Below are 16,672 nucleotides of genomic sequence, written 5' to 3'. Positions count from 1 at the left end.
TTCGATCATGTGATTTGAAAGATATATGGCGTATTCTTCATTTTAATGATCAGGAGTATTCATTTTGTTCACAGGTTCATAAATCATTTTCAAGAATAGATTATATTTTTGTTTCAACAAATAAAGTGCAACAAGTGATTAAAGCCTCCATTGATCCTATTATCATTTCGGATCATGCGGGAATATGGATAGAATTACAATTAGATCAATTAGAAAATAATAGACCTCTTTGGAGATTTGATAATGCATTGCTTGTGGATGACAAATTTTTGGAAAATTTTAAAACACAAATTAATGAATTTTTTCAAATAAATTTAGTGGAAGATACATCTATAGAGAATGTATGGGATACATTTAAAGCAACTATGAGGGGTAATATCATATCATATTCAGCTTTTATTAGAAAACAAATTAAAAAACAATATATAGAATTAGAAAAAGAAATAAAAATATTAGAAGCTAAATTGATAAGTAAATGGGAATATGAAGTTTTGCAAGCTCTTTTGAAAGTAAAAGGTAAATATAATGAATTAACTTCAAAAATGATAAGAAAAGATTTGTTTTCCAAACAAACGATGTATTATGGAAATTCTAATAAGGCGGGAAAATTATTAGCAAATTATCTTAAGGCAAAAAAAAGGAGAACTAATATTAATGGAATAAAAGATGATAATGGTATAATAACAAATCAAACAAATATAATATTAAAACAATTTTTAAATTTTTATAAGGATCTATATTCTTCCGAACCTTATTTGGAGAAACAAAAAGATGGAAAAAAATTTTTAGATTTAATAAATGGACCTAAGATTCCTGATCATATGAAACGAAGTTTAGAAGAACCTATATCATTAAAAGAATTAGAAACAGCATTGAGATCTCTTAGAGTTGGATCCGCTCCAGGTGGTGATGGTTACACAGTAGAATTTTATAAAACATTTCAAAATATCCTCTCCCCACATTTATTAAAATTATATCAGACACAACTTATAAAAGGTAATATAAAAGGTACTATGGCTGAATCAATAATAATTGTTTTGCCTAAGCCAAATAAAGATCCTACTTTGGTTTCAAACTACAGGCCTATATCATTGATAAACGTTGATAATAAACTTTTGGCGAAAATTTTGGCTTTGAGATTAGCCAAAGCTCTCCCACATATTATAGATATGCATCAAACGGGTTTCGTTGCTAAAAGACATTCCTCCAATAACTCTAGACTATTATTTCACATGCTAAACTTATCAAAAAAAATGGATGAACCGGCATTTACAGTTTCATTAGATGCTGAGAAAGCATTTGATAGAGTAGAATGGAATTTTATGTATCAGGCTTTAGAATGGTTTGGTATAGGTTCTGGATTTATACAAATGGTAAAAACATTGTATAGCTTCCCGATTGCAAGATTAAATATTAATAATAAAATATCTGATGGTTTTCAATTACAGAGGGGAGTTAGACAAGGTTGTCCTTTATCTCCTTTGTTATTTGATGTTGTATTAGAACCCTTATTGTTAGCAATACAGCAAACAAGGGAGATACAAGGAATTCCATATTCAGATATGGAATATAAAATTTCGGCTTATGCTGATGATATTTTGCTTTATTTGAGAAATCCAGAGTCTACCTTATCTTCTTTATTGGAATTAATTGATAAGTTTGGCAAATTTTCAGGTTATAAAATTAATTGGAATAAATCTGAAATTATACCCTTGAATGTTTACTGTGTAAAAGGATTATTTGATATTTTTCCATTCATATGGAAAGAAGAAGGATTTAAATATCTAGGCATTCAAGTTAAAAAAACAATTGAAGATACTGTAAAAGAAAATGAAAAATATGTACTAAAAAAAGTAACAGAGTTATGTGAACAATGGAACCCATTACATATATCTTGGTGGGGTAGAGTTCAAACTATTAAAATGATGATGTTGCCTGTGGTTTGCTACCAAATGAGTATGATACCTATTTATTTTCAGGGGTCCTTTTATAAAAAGCTTAATAGAATTTTAACAAAATTTCTTTGGCTTGGTAAAACACCTAGAATAGCTTTAGTAACCTTACAAAAATCAATTAAGGAGGGAGGGGTAAATTTTCCAAATTTCTATAGGTACCATCAAGCCTATATTCTACGTCAGGGTATGTATTGGATCCTCCCAGAACTTATAGATAATGCACCAGATTGGTTATATTTGGAATGGCGCCTTATGTTTCCCCTAAATTTAGTTCATTTACCAAGTATTAATATACCTAAAAGATACAGAGAAAATAAAATAATAATGGATACTTGGAAAACATTGAGATTTATTGATAAATTAACACCCATCCCAATATATAAATCAACTAATCAATCCATATGGATAAACTCCAAGATCAAAGTAGGCGGAGCTCAAATCCTTTGGAAGAACTGGATTATTGCAGGAATTAGATCTCTAGATGATATTATTTCAGAAGGTAAACTGCTGGATTTTTCACAATTGCAACATAGATTTGATCTTAATAAAACACAAAGTTTTAAATGGATGCAATTGAAGCAGGCCATTCAGGTTGGGTTCCCTGAATGGAAATCATTAAACAATCAATATAGTTTAAAGTTCTTATGCTTTAAAGCAGACTTCCTGGGACATCAAGCCGCATTGTGGTATAAATTAATATCTGGATATTTAAATAAAAAACCAAAAAATGGTCTAAGAGACATTTGGAGCATTGAGATTGGACATCAAATTAATGCATCTCAATGGCCACTAATTTGGTCTTGGAGAATGGGATGTACAATGTCAGCATCTATGAGACAAACATGGTTCTTTTTATTACATAGAGCTTTTTGGACCCCTACTCGTTTACAAAAACTAGACAGTTCTAAGTCTAATAGATGCTGGCACTGTAATCTAGAACCAGGGACATTAGATCATTTGTTATATTACTGTCCTTATATTAAAATATTTTGGAATTCAATTTGGCCACAAATTAATAAATTAATGGAAAATCATATTGCAATATCATATGATACAATTTTATTTGGAACAATGATGAGAAAAAAAAGTCAAATTTCACCAGAAAATAATAAACTTTTATTAATTATGACAGGGGTTGCCATTCAACATATAACTAACAATTGGAAAAATTACAACAACCTAAACTACACATTTTGGTGGAATACAATATGCCATGTTTTTAAAATGGAAAGAACAATATCAATACAAAAGGGAACATATAATAAATTTATAAAAATATGGGGGCCATTGACAAAATACTGTAATGATTAAATAATAGAATACTTTTTCTTCCTTTCTTCTTTTAGAGACTTTCTTATGACACACATATAGGGGGGGTAAGGAAAACAATTTATATATAATATATTATAATATATGATACAAAATGTAACAAATGATTAAGGGATAATAGAAGGGTGGGGGGAGGGAAAATGAATAAAATTTATCCCGAATATATTGTATTAGATATAAATATGTTATTGAATAATTATCAATAGTATCTTAATCTGTTATATACTTTTATAAAATTTGAAAATATTATATTAAAGTGATGAAGGGTTGGGGGGAGGGTGAAGGGGAAAATCAAATTCAGACATACATTGTGTTAGATATAAAAGTGATACCATGCATGTATCAAATGTATTTTATTATTGTGTACACTTTTTGTGAAATTTGAAAATAAAAATATAATGGAAAAAAAAAAAAGACATACAAATTGTAATATTATTCTTATAAACAGAATCAATAGGCATAAGACATCTCAATGGATAGGTGGGCAGATTTTGCCCACCTATCCATTGGGGCAGCAAAGAGGTAAACATTTTCTTGAACTGCAGTTAAAACTGTAAATACCATGAGAACACTGGGTATTATACCTTGCTAGTCAACAACATCCAAAATTGCAAATTTTTGACAGAATAATCTCTCCTCTGGGAAAAACTTAATCACTGACATTTTAACAAGCTGGTCTTGTTGACCTTTCCAAATGCATCTCATCTCCTATTACTAAAAGGTAGCAGGAAAAAATAAGAATAGTTTGGCTGTGATCTGATATGACAACACAATTGAAAGATCTGTGCACTGACCTACAGTCTTTCTCCTCCTCTTCGCCTCCCGACCAGCCCCAACCATATCCAGCTCTGAAATATCAAGCAGCTAGAAGAACAAAACGTTAGCATTAGAAAAGCCCACATGGTTGTTCCCATGTATAATATTTCTCATCCAACCCATCTTGGTTAAAATGAAAGCCATCTTTCACAGGTATAGAAACAATGAAAGATTAGGTTCTTACCTTTGCTAATCTTTCTTGTAAATTCACATTTTATTCAGGGACCAGTGGGTTATTTCCGTCTACCCGCCAGAACTTTGTAGGAAGCCTCAAACTTCAGAGGCTTAAACCCCTCCCACTCTTACCTCAACACTGTCCCTGTGAACATCAGTTAGTCTTAAAGCAGCCAGAAACATTTAACAAGAGAGGGTAACAGGGAAACTCCCTGGCAAGTACGTCAATTCTGCTCATATCAACAAATGCAAAACAGCAACAATGAAAAACAAGAGAACAGGTCATGAAACATTAGAAACCTGAACAACAAAACAGTGCTATAAAGAGATAGTCTGCACTGTTAGAAGGGGGCTTCTGAACTAGGAGCTCCCCTAAACTAAGTGCTAAAACCATTCTGATGGCACTCTTATAAAGGCTGGTCAGAAAACAGAAATACAGCTTACCAGTACATGTAAAAGACAACAGTCAGCTAATCAGCAAGGTTTAGAGCGGGCTCCCAAAATAAAGTGTAGATTTACAAGAAAAAAGATTAGCAAAGGTACAAATCTAATCTTTCGTTCTTGTACAATCCCATTTTATTCCGGGACCAGTGGAATGTAACAGAGCAGTCCCGAAAATTCAGTGTGGGACTAATGAACCTGCTGCCAAAACAGAGGCATCAAAATCAGCATCCTGTTGGCTGCCACCTCGATCCTGTAAAACTTGGTGAACGTATGCAAGGAGGACCAGGTAGCAGCCCTGCGAATCTCATCCAGAGAAACAGCTGACGACTCTGCCCAAGATAACGAAACACCTCTGGCAGAATGAGCCCGCATTGCCGGGAGAGGGGGGGGGCTTCATTCTGGCTGCCACATAAGCCACAGAAATGGCCATGTGGATCCAGCTGGAAATAGTGATCTTAGGAGCTGGCCTACCCTTGTGGGTTGGACCCACCAGAACAAAGAGATGGTCAGAGAGGTGAAGCTCATTGTGACCTTCAAGTACTGCAACATCCTGCGCATGTCCAAGGACTGCAACACCAGGTCCTGCTCCTTCGAACCTGAGGAAGCAAAAGCAAGAAGCTGGACTTCCTGATTCACATGGAAAATGAAAAACACTTTAGGAAGATAGGAAGGAACAGTATGCAGCATCACACAGGAATCCATAATATAAATAAAAGGATCTCGGCAGGAGAGAGCTTGAAGCTCCAAAAACCCTATGGGCTGAGGTAATAGTGACCAAGACAGTCTAGATCAGTGTTCTTCAACCTTTTTACACCTATGGACCGGCGGAAATAAAATAATTATTTCGTGGACTGGCAAAATACTAAGACTGAAATTTTTTTAAAAAACCATCGCCGCCCCGTCCCCGCGAGCTCGGTCCCACAAAAAATCTGATCCCATCCGCACAAGCCTCAAATAGTTATAATTTTATATTGAACATATTTTATTAAAGTATAAAAAGAAACAATATTCTATACAATTGTCATTTTATAAATACAAATAATACAGGGCAAAGATCAACAAAACCCCTGTCTCCCCTCCCCTTCACATATATCCCCTCTACTATCAAGAAAACTGAATAAGCCAAATTATTACAGAATGCTACACAAATATCAAGTAACAGAATACCACAGTCACACATGACAGGAATGGTGTTAGGGGAGTGGAACTAGGGCAACTGCCCCCTGGTCAGAGAGAGCCCTAAGCCAGCTGGAAGCTAAAGAAGCACTGCCTGGGCTTTGCACTCCCCAATTATGTCTAGCAAGATACATATTTCAAATCTGATATATTTGAATCACAAGATAGAAATAAAATTATTTTTTTCTACCTTTTGTCGTCTCTGGTTTCTGCTTTCATTGCCTTTTCACTCTCTTCCAGCCAGTCTGCCCTAAGAACATAAGAATTGCCACTGCTGGGTCAGACCAGAGGTCCATCATGACCAGCAGTCCGCTCACGCGGCAGCCTTCTGGTCTAAGACCAGCACCCTAACAGAGACTAGCCCTACCAGCGCACGTTCTTGTTCAGCAGGAACTTGTCTAACTTTGTCTTGAATCCTTGGAGGGTGTTTTCCCCTATAACAGCCTCTGGAAGAGCGTTCCAGCTTTCTACCACAGAACTTCCTTACGTTTGTACGGAATCTATCCCCTTTCAACTTTTGAAAGTGCCCTCTCGTTCTCCCTGCCTTGCAGAGGGTGAACAACCTGTCCTTAGCTACTAAGTCTATTCCCTTCAGTACCTTGAATGTTTCTATCATGTCCCCTCTCAATCTCCTCTGCTCAAGGGAGAAGAGACCCAGTTTCTCTAATCTTTCACTGTACGGCAACTCCTCCAGCCCCTTAACCATTTTAGTCGCTCTTCTCTGGACCCTTTCGAGTAGTACCGTGTCCTTCTTCATGTACGGTGACCAGTGCTGGACGCAATACTCCAGGTGAGGGCGTACCATGGCTCGGTACAGCAGCATGATAACCTTCTCTGTCTCTTCAGTCCAGTATCTGCCCCTTCCATTCACTGTCTGTCTTTCCCTGCCATCTCTCCTCCTGCCCCCCCCCCCCCCAATTTGGTCTGGCATCCATCATCTTCCTTCTGTTCCCCTCATGGTCTGGCATCTCTATCCTTCCCTCCCCCATGTGGTTTTTAGCATATCTCTCTTCTCATTTCCTCCACTCAGATCTGTTATCATTTTCTGCTCTCTCTTCCCTTTTCTTCTCTGGTCTTCCTTCTCTATTTTCTGCCTCCATCTAAATTAAATTCTTTCTTACTATTTAGTCCCGTTTCCCTCTTTTCACTGTGTCTACGCACAGCTTGTCACCCCTTTCCCTCACCCCTCCATTATCTTACTATTTTCTTCCCCCTTTATTTATCTCCTCCTTCCATCCAGTATTTTCCCCACTTCCATTCAGCATCTGCTCTCCCCTCTCAACTGACATCCATCTGCCTTCTGCTCTCTCTCCCTTCTTCTCACTTCCATCATCTGTCCCCTTCTCTCTCTCTCATCTCCTCCATTCCATCATCTGCCCCTTCTCTCTCTCCCCCCCCCCAACTTCCATCATATGCCCCCCTTCCCCTCACCTTTGTGGGTCACTTTCTTTCCCCTGAGGGTGGCTCATGTCAGAGGGGAAGCTTTGGCCGAGCAGAACCGCTTGCAAGGAACAGTGGAACTTACTTGATTGATGTCGATGCTGGGGCCCGTTGCCGTTTGAAGGAAAAAAAAAAAGGTGGAAAAAAGGGACCTGCAAAGGCGAAAGGAAGGGAAACCTCCAGGACAGCTGCTCTTTGCCCTCCTTTAGCGGCCCAAGAGTCCGGACCAACAGCGGCAGCTCTGTGTACTTCTAACTTCAGCACAGAGCTGCCCCTAATCAATAGTTTAGCGCGGTTTCATGAGGCAGCCTCGGGGCCTTTGATAGCCGGCCCGCTTCGATGATGCGATGTGGGCTGGCCTAGCAAAGGCCCCGAGGCTGCCTTATGAAACCGCGCTAAACTATTGATTAGGGGCAGCTCTGTGCCGAAGTTAAAAGCATACAGAACTGCCGCTGCTGGTCTGGAGGTGCGGAGACAAGGCAGGAGGCAAATGCGGTGGAAGGCAGGAGTCTCGGCACAGCGGCTGCAACAGGAAGTTGCAAGTCAGCTGAGGCCGGCCTTTTGTTGCGGCGGGGACCGAATCCTTCGCGGACCGGCAAGATTTTGTTTGCGGACCGGCACCGGTCCGCAGACCGGCAGTTGAAGAACTGTGGTCTAGATCAGGGGTGTCCAACCTGCGACCCGAGGACCTCATGCAGCCCCGTGAAGTATTTTGTGCGGCCCCAGTCGAGGGCGATGCAGTGTTTTCCTCTGCTGCTCCCGGGTGTTTACTGTCTTGCCAGCTCCCTCCTGTCTTGCTGCAGCATTTGCGCGGCCCCAGAAACATTTTTTTTGGCCAGTGCGGCCCAGGGAAGCCAAAAGGTTTGACACCCCTGGTCTAGATCATGAGATCCATAAGTGACGCCTGCTCCAGAGGCTCATACAGCAAATGAGCCAGAGAGCGGGGAACCAGGTTAAGCATCCAAGTAGGGCAGTGAAGGTGCAACGAAAGCCTAAGTCACAGAGCGCTCTGCAAAAAATGAGCCACATCTGGGTGAGCTGCCAAGGAGCCCCTCAGAGACGGAGGGCTCATACATGAAAAACCAGAAATCTGTATCCGGAGAGAAGCCACCGCTAGGCCCTTCTTTAGGCCATCTTGCAGAAACTCCAAGACCTGAGGGACTGATGGAACAGACAAGTCCACCTGCCACAGACTGAACCAGGCCTGAAAACATCTCCAAGTCTTCGCTTAGGCAGCCACTGTGGCTTTCCTTTTGCTGTAAAGCAAAGTGGCAATCACAGCCAAAGAATAGCCCTGGCTAGTCAAGGCCGCACGCTCAAGAGCCATGCCATAAGACCAAAGCAGTTCAGATCCTGCATTGCAATTGGAGCCTGCGTAAGGAGGCAAGAATGATAGATAGTTTGGCTCCAGCAGAATCGGGGGATCTAAGTTGGCATACCACGGCCGCCTTGGCCAATCGGAGGTGACCAGGATCACCAGACCTACATGGGCTGCTATCTGTCTCAACAGACACTCTTATCATGGGCCCTGGAGGGGAGACAAAGGAGACCTTCCCGTGGCCAGGGCTGAACCACAGCACCCAGGCCTGCACTGCCAGCCTCGCGATGGCAACTGAAGAACCAATCTCCTTTGTTGGTCGCAGTCGCCATGAGATCGAACATAGGATGTCCCCAATGATCTACTATGCAATTGAACGCTCTCTGAGACAGAGACCACTTCCTGGGATCCAGAGTTTGATGAATGAGAAAATCTACCTGAACGTTGTCCACACCTGCCATGTGCATGCTGGTAGTGCCACATGGTATCTCTCTGCCCACTATAAGAGAAGCTGAGCCTCCACGTTCAGAGTGACTTCTCATGCCCCCCTGCTGATTGACATAAGCCACCACTGTGGCATTGTCCTAGAAGATGCAGACAGTTTGATGACAGAGACGATTCTCAAAGTGGAGAAGAGCCAGCCAAATCGCCCGAAGCTCCAAGCAATCGATCATTTGCGCTCTGAGGGTGCCCACTGGCCCTAAACAGAGAGAGTCATGCACACCGCTCCCCAGCCTTTGAGACTCGCATCCATAGACAGAATCACCCAGTTCGAGATCCGGAGTGGAAGGTCCCTGGAAAGCGAGAGGGGTCGCAACCACCATGCAAGACTGTTCCGTGCAACAGTCATCCAGGGCAGGGGTGCACGTAATGGGCTTGCTGGGGATGCCAGCGCAAAAATGAGCATCCTGCAGTGGACGCATATGGGCTCTGGCCCAAGGAATCACATCGATCATCACCACCATGGTCCCCAGAACCTGGAGGTACTGCAATGCCGATGGGACCAGAGTGGCCATTCTGGTAAGCTGTATTTCTTGACTGGTAAGCTGTATTTCTGTTTTCTGACCAGCCTTTATAAGAGTGCATCAGAAGCTTTGATAACCTATCAAAGCTTCTCTTGACAGGAAACAGACAGGAACACTTTGTTCTATTCCATGTGAAACTAAACGCCTAGGTATTCTAAATCCTGCGTCAGCTCGATGTGACTTTCTGAAATTGGTCACCAGCCCAGGCACTGCAGCAACCATACCAACTGATGAACAGCCTGATGCCCCTCAGACTGCGAGGAAGCTCTGATCAACCAGTCATCTAGATACAAGTGAACGGGGACACCCAGGTTGCGAAGATGGGTCGCCACCACCACCATCATTTTGGTGAAGGTACTAGGTGCCATTGCCAACCTACAGGGCATTATTGCAAACTGAAAATGTTGTACCGTTAACAGAAGCGTGCCGACAATCATGCGGACTGATCCATTGAATCTTTAATATAAGAAGGATTAGAATACAGGATTAGAATACATAAAGGGCTGTAGATAATAATCTAAATATTCAGTGTGGAAAATGTGTGTATTGCCAATATGACTTTGTAATTACAAGAGTTTTGATCCCTCATAGTGATCGTTATTATGAGCTTTATGACCATACTGACTGTATGTCTAAACAAGTAGCCTATGCTGTTATTTGCCCATGTGGTCTAATATATATAGGGCAAACCCAACAGATGATTAAGTTACGGATAACTGAACATCTGAGCTGTCTACGGAACAAAAAAGAAGAAGCCCCATTGTTTGATCACTGGCATAAGCTACACCATCAGGAAACAGATTTTAAGTTCGTGATACTGAAATGACTGAATAATAGGCATGGTGGCAATATTACTCGTCAGCTGATTAATTGTGAACAACGATTCATTTTTTCTTGGGATACAGCTGCCCCAAAGGACTGAATAAAGCAGTAGAATGGTTGTTGGGCTGCTAAGTTTAGTTTGACCAATCAGCTTGAAACTTGTCAGATGTGGTCAGGTGTTTTAAAGAGAGCTACTCAGGGTTATATGGTGTTGAATGAAGAGTGTTTGAAAGCAGACATGCCGCAATGAAGCCTGAAATGGGATCTCTTTTCCACTTTGAAGCTGCTTCAGCATGAGTAAGATATAAAATTTAGAATATAAGTTATATGTTTTTTTATAAGATATGTTTTTTGGATTCTTTATTTATACGTTGCTGCTTTTCTTAGAAGCGTGAAGCAGATCTTCCTCTTGAGAAAGCCAAAAGGGGAAACACGTATTGTGCTGAAGGATATCGTATTACCGTATTTTCACCCATATACCACGCACCCGTGTAAAACGCGCACACGGGTATAGCGCGCGGGGAACACAAATTTATGTAAAAAAAAAATTAATATAGCGCGCACACGCGTATACCGCGCATGCTAAAACCTCCTCCCTACTCCGAACCGGCATCCTCCCCCCCGCTCGCTTACCCGAGAGAGCATTTTTTTTTTTCATTCGAATCCGGCATTCCCCCTGCGAACCGGCATCCTCCACCCCCCGCTCGCGTCACCCCCCCCCCCCCGCGATCCTACATCTCCCCCAGCACCGCAAAACATCTCTTACCCGATTGGGCACCGGCACCAATGCACAGGATGTGCCAGTGCCAGTGCCCGAAGATCCTCCCTCGGGTTGGGCTGGGCTGGGCGGTGCGGTGCGAGAGAGATCCTCCTTCTTCCTGCACCGGGCTGGACTAGGCTTTGAGCATTTGCGCATGCTCAAAGCCTTCTGGTCTCGCTCTCTCCAAGATTTCGGAGAGAGCGAGACCAGAAGGCTTTGAGCATGCGCAAATGCTCAAAGCCTAGTCCAGCCCAGCGCAGGAAGAAGGAGGATCTCTCTCGCACCGCACCGCCCAGCCCAGCCCAGCCCAACGAGGGAGGATCTTCGGGCACTGGCACTGGCAAATCCTGTGCATTGGTGCTGGTGCCCAATTGGGTAAGAGATGTTTTGCGGTGCTGGGGGGGATGTAGGATCGCAGGGGAGGGGGTGATGCGAGCGGGGGGGGGAGGATGCCGGTTCGCAGGGGGATGCCGGATCGGATTGGAAAAAAAAAGTTGTAAAACACGCTCACACGTATAACGCGCACGGTTATGCACGGTTTGTAAAAATCGTGTATAATGCGCGCGTTATATGCGTGAAAATACGGTACACATACTGTGTTGAGGAAGGAGGAAGCAGTGGAAGACAAGCAGGACTTTGCAGTTGAATTTTAATGATTTAGACTGTATTTGGACAAGATTTGAATTTTGAACATTGGATTTTTGGGTTTTTTTTTCTTTTTTTGTTGCACTTTAAGCATGAAGCACTTTTTAGAACTGAGCACTTTGGATTAGCAGCAGCTGAGGCCCAGGACTTTATACAGTTTCAGCAGAGATAAGTACCCCTCTTGTTTGACATTCACTGAATGCTATATATTTTTTTAACTTTAGCTCTTTAAGAGTTTTGTCTTTAGTTGTTTTATGGCAGGAAGGGAGGAGTGCTATGATGTATAAAGCCTGAACTGGCAGAGCACGTGTCCTCATGCCTTTGAGTTTTTATAGGCTATCACTGAGCACTATTTAGCAATTTAATAATTTATTATTTTGTAATAAGGTTATTTATAGATGAATAATTCTCTTTTAGTAGAATAATTTAAAATTTTCTTAGAGGATTTATAATTATAATTTTGTACTCCGATTGTATTTATTGTGTTATACAATGCATCAGCCATATAATCCACTCCCAAGATTACAAAATCCAAGTCATGAAGCACCACAGTTTCAAGATCATGGCACAGCTTGGAATGAAATGCCCTTGCCATGAAGCACCACAGTATCAAGATCATGGCGCAGCTTGGAATGAATGCCCTTGCCATGAAAAAGGCCACCGCCACCTTAATGCCAGTGGCCGCTGAATCAAACAGATGCTTGAGGACAAAATCCACCCGTCGGTCCTGAACATCCTTCAGGACTACATCCAGTCACTGGGGAGAGAAGTGCGCTTGGTGATCTGCACCACCTAGGGATCCTCCTTCAGTGAAGGAAAGCACTTGATAAAGGCACCCGCCATGGGATAAAGCTACGCCATGCTGCGAGCACATTTCACGGGACCTCTGCTCACTCATGAGGGAACATTCTGAAGTGACAGGTTGTTCAAACTACAGCTTTAATTCCTGGAGAGATTCAGAGATCAAATCCACAAGATGCGAATGCTTGAAAAATCTGTGAACAGTAATCAGGGACTCCACACTGATCCAGATCCTAGAGATCCGTCAGATCTGCCACATTTATGGCCAAAATGGTGCTCCCCTGTGAAAGCAGAAGCATAGAAAGCAAATCAGGTGCAACTGCAGGCACTACTAACACCTCTGAGGGGAGGCAAGAGAAAAGACCTTGGTCCACCGGAGCAGGGGTCCCCGTAACCGACTTAGAGTTCAACAGAAGGGAAACAGGCAGAGACTTTCTAACCAAGTATGCCTAAAAAGCATATTAACAAAATCCGGGGAAAACCCATCCTCTGTAGCGGAAGCCAACCCCTGTGCACTAGATTTGACTTATCTCCTGAGCTGCGCTTGTGTTTCACTGAAATATCGCCTGCGCACTCCCCAAGGCCCCCCCCCCATGATGCCATTTTCATGGGAGTTGGGACAGAAGGCGATAGAAGCTCCTCCTTAGGAGGATGAAGGCACCAAATCAGGGCAAACCTTGTACCTCTCATGGGCCATAGCGCACGTGAAACACGATTGCACATCTGACAGCCATCCACTGCAAATGAGGCATAAATCCATCACATCCCGCCCTGGGAAGGCCATCTATGTGGTTTTCTTTCAAAAACGAAGCTAGCAAGTGCAAAAAAATAACTTTAAATTCAAATTGGGAAAAATCCAAGATGGCCGCAGCGTGTGCCAATTTTAATTAAAAATAGTCCAGAAAAACCACAAGAACCCCCTAAAAAAATAGTGTTTTTAGGGGGGGAGGGAGGTAGGACATGCAGGGAAACTACCTAAAAATCCCTTTTAAATTGCTGATTCAAGCTGTCAGCTTGTACTCACAGAAACATGTGCCGATAGGAAAACACTGCAGACAGAGCTGAAACAGCTCACAGGGAGATCCTCTGCTTCAAACTGCTAGAAAGCTGGAGTTTGAATCTTCTGACTGCCCCACCGGCCTGACGTCCACAGCCGGGTACTCTGCCACCCTCGAACACGCCATGCAGAATGCCTAGCAGAGGAACGCAATCTGGCCCCAATCTCAATTACACCTCCATGGAACCATGCAGCCTGCACTCAATCCACTAGTGGACAAACCTGGGGTGAGTTAGCTCCCAAGAGAATGGTCCCTGAGCCCCGATCTGATGTGCAGGCTGTCTAGAGGGCTTACTGACAAGCAGGGAACCCTCCAGAAGCAGACTTTTCCCAAAGATCTGCAATCTCCAGCAGTCGCAGCTGTCCCTGCAGGGAACCTCCACAGCATGAGGGCAAAATAAAACATGAGCAGAAAAGACAAGCTTCTAAAGCCTGGCTTGTAGGAAAAAAGACTGATATTCACAGGGACAGTGATGAGGTAAGAGGGGGGAGGGTTTTAAACCTCTGAAGTTTGAGGCTTCCCACAAAGTCCTGGCGGGTAGATGGAAATAACCCACCAGTTCCGGAATAAAGTAGGATTGTACAAGAAAATCCTGATATACCAGATTTAATTAGAATAAACTTGTTATCTTTCAGCTCATTTATAAGAAAAAACACCATTGTGTTTGAAGTGTTAAAGCATCACTAAACAATTTCATATGTATTCAGAAGTTAAAAATACATCTCTCAAACCAGATAAATGTTTACAAGAAAGTATATGCAACTTCTCTTTTGTACACGGAATAGAGATTGACTGATTTTAACCGATATATCACGTGTAGACATGTCTTGCAAAATAAACCTAAACAACTTTGACAGCAATTTCTCTAGCTCTTTTGGACTTCTGCAGATCAATGCCAGAATGAGCTACTAGCCAGGGTAATATTTCCCTATTTTTGTATCTTCTTCTACCTGGACCTCAAGTTTGAGAGTGTGGCGCAGTGGTTAAAGCTACAGCCTCAGCACCCTAAGATTGTGGGTTCAAACCTACGCTGCTCTTTGTGACTCCAGGCAAGACACTTAATCCCCCCATTGCCCCAGGTACATTAGATAGATTGTGAGCCCACCAGGACAGACAGGGAAAAATGCTTGAGTACCTGAATAAACTCTTCCGTTCTGAGCTCCCCTGGTAGAACAGTATAGAAAATTGAATCAAATAAATAAACCTTCAATGAATAATGGCTGAACTGCCTCTCCAGTAGCTGTAAGCAAAGGAGTATCAATTTGAGAATCAAAATCAAGACCTCTGCAAAGCAGCAATAACACTAAACCAGATTATCTCAACCCTCCTCTTTTGGAAAACTTGAAAAAAAAAAAAAAACAAACCCATGCTTGTTGAAATTCTGTACACCAAGTCATCATGGCAACAGACTTACAGCTTGAAAATATCATGGGTGGAACACTGGGAGGGGAGAGAGACATGGATAGTGGACATTTGCTAGGTGTAATCTACTTGAACAGGGCTGCCCAAGTCCGGTCCCGAGATCTACTGGCAGGCCAGGTTTTCAGGATATCCAGAATGAATATGCATGAGAGAGATTTGCCTGCACTGCCTTCTTGGTATGCAATCTCTCTCATGCATGGCCTGCCAGTAGATCTCAAGGACTGGACTTGGGCAGCCCTTAACTTTGATTTCAATAAGGTCTTATGTAGAAATAAGACAAAAACATAAAGGAAAAAAAAATCTGATGAAGGGATTACCTTTGGAAAGTTAATCAAACTACATTTAGTCCAATAAAAAAAGTATTATATTTTTTTCCTTTATGCTTTTGTTTTATTTCTACATATTACCTTGAAAAGTGGACTAATACAGCCACCATACCTTTTCACTCAATAAGGTCTTTGATAGTTCCTCATAGGCGGCTTATGAATAAACTCAGAGAGCTTAAGTCAGAACCCAAAATTATGAAATGGATTGAAAACTGATTGACTGACAAATAGAGTTTACTCAAAGAATAGAAGGGTATGTAGTGGAGCGCCTCAGGCATCAGTGCTGGATTCTATTCTATTCAACATATTTGTGGGCGACATTGCTAAATAGTTAGAAGTAAAAAATTGTTTTTTTGCTGAAAAATTAGTAGAATGGTCTAAATGTCTGGCAGCTATAATTTAATGCTAAGAAATGCAAAGAAATGCCCCTGGGGTGTAAAAATGCAAAAATACAGTATGCGCTAGGGAGCAGGAGAGAGACCTTGGGATGATAATATCCGAGGATCTCAAGGTGGCAAAACAACATGACAAAGCAGTGGCTGCAGCCAGAAGAATGCTAGGCTGTATGAAGAGGTACATAAACAGCAGAAAAACAGAAGTGTTGATGCCCCTGTACAAATCAAAAACAGAAGTGTTGATGCCCCTGTACAAATCATTAGTGAGGTCCCATTTAAAGTATCATGTTCAATTTTGTAGACTGTAACTCTACAAGGACACAAAAAGACTTGAGGTGGTCTAGAAAAGGCAACAAAAATGATATATGGTGTTTACACCATAATACTAGAAGATGTGAATATGTACAAGGTCTGCTCAAAATGTTCCAGGACCGATTTTATAAAAAAATATTAATGTATTTATTAATGTTATTAATGTATGGGTGGGTGGGATGGAACTCTTTTATATCTATATATTTGGGGGAATATAAGTAAGATTGTCAAGTGATAAAAAATATATATATATATTAAACAATTATTTCAACTTATTCCATTGGGTCCCCCACAAAGTATTCCCCCTTCCTTACGTATACACTTCTCCCAAAGTTGTTTCCACTTCTGGAAACAAGTCCTTAAATGCATCTTCAGGAATCATCAAAACTTGCTGGGTTGAATTTTGCTTTATGTCTTCAATAGTGTCAAATCACTTTCCTTTCAGCATGGATTT

The 16,672-nt window shown here is 41.7% G+C and overlaps 1 protein-coding gene across 2 annotated transcripts in view; it reads right to left on the bottom strand.

Moving 5' to 3' along the window:
• The window catches only part of NELFA (negative elongation factor complex member A), a 167,887-nt gene that overhangs the window by 51,972 nt on the left and 99,243 nt on the right, over positions 1 to 16,672 (bottom strand). For both annotated transcript variants that reach the window (XM_033950882.1, XM_033950873.1), the window contains exon 7: positions 4,079 to 4,148. In XM_033950882.1, coding sequence (XP_033806773.1) covers positions 4,079 to 4,148 — 70 coding nt within the window. The remainder of the gene's footprint in view (positions 1 to 4,078; positions 4,149 to 16,672) is intronic.

The sequence above is a fragment of the Geotrypetes seraphini genome, chromosome 1, assembly GCF_902459505.1.
Source record: "Geotrypetes seraphini chromosome 1, aGeoSer1.1, whole genome shotgun sequence".
Taxonomy (NCBI): domain Eukaryota; kingdom Metazoa; phylum Chordata; class Amphibia; order Gymnophiona; family Dermophiidae; genus Geotrypetes; species Geotrypetes seraphini.
Note: the sequence above shows the minus strand (reverse complement) of the source record. Positions and strands in the feature narration are given on the sequence as shown.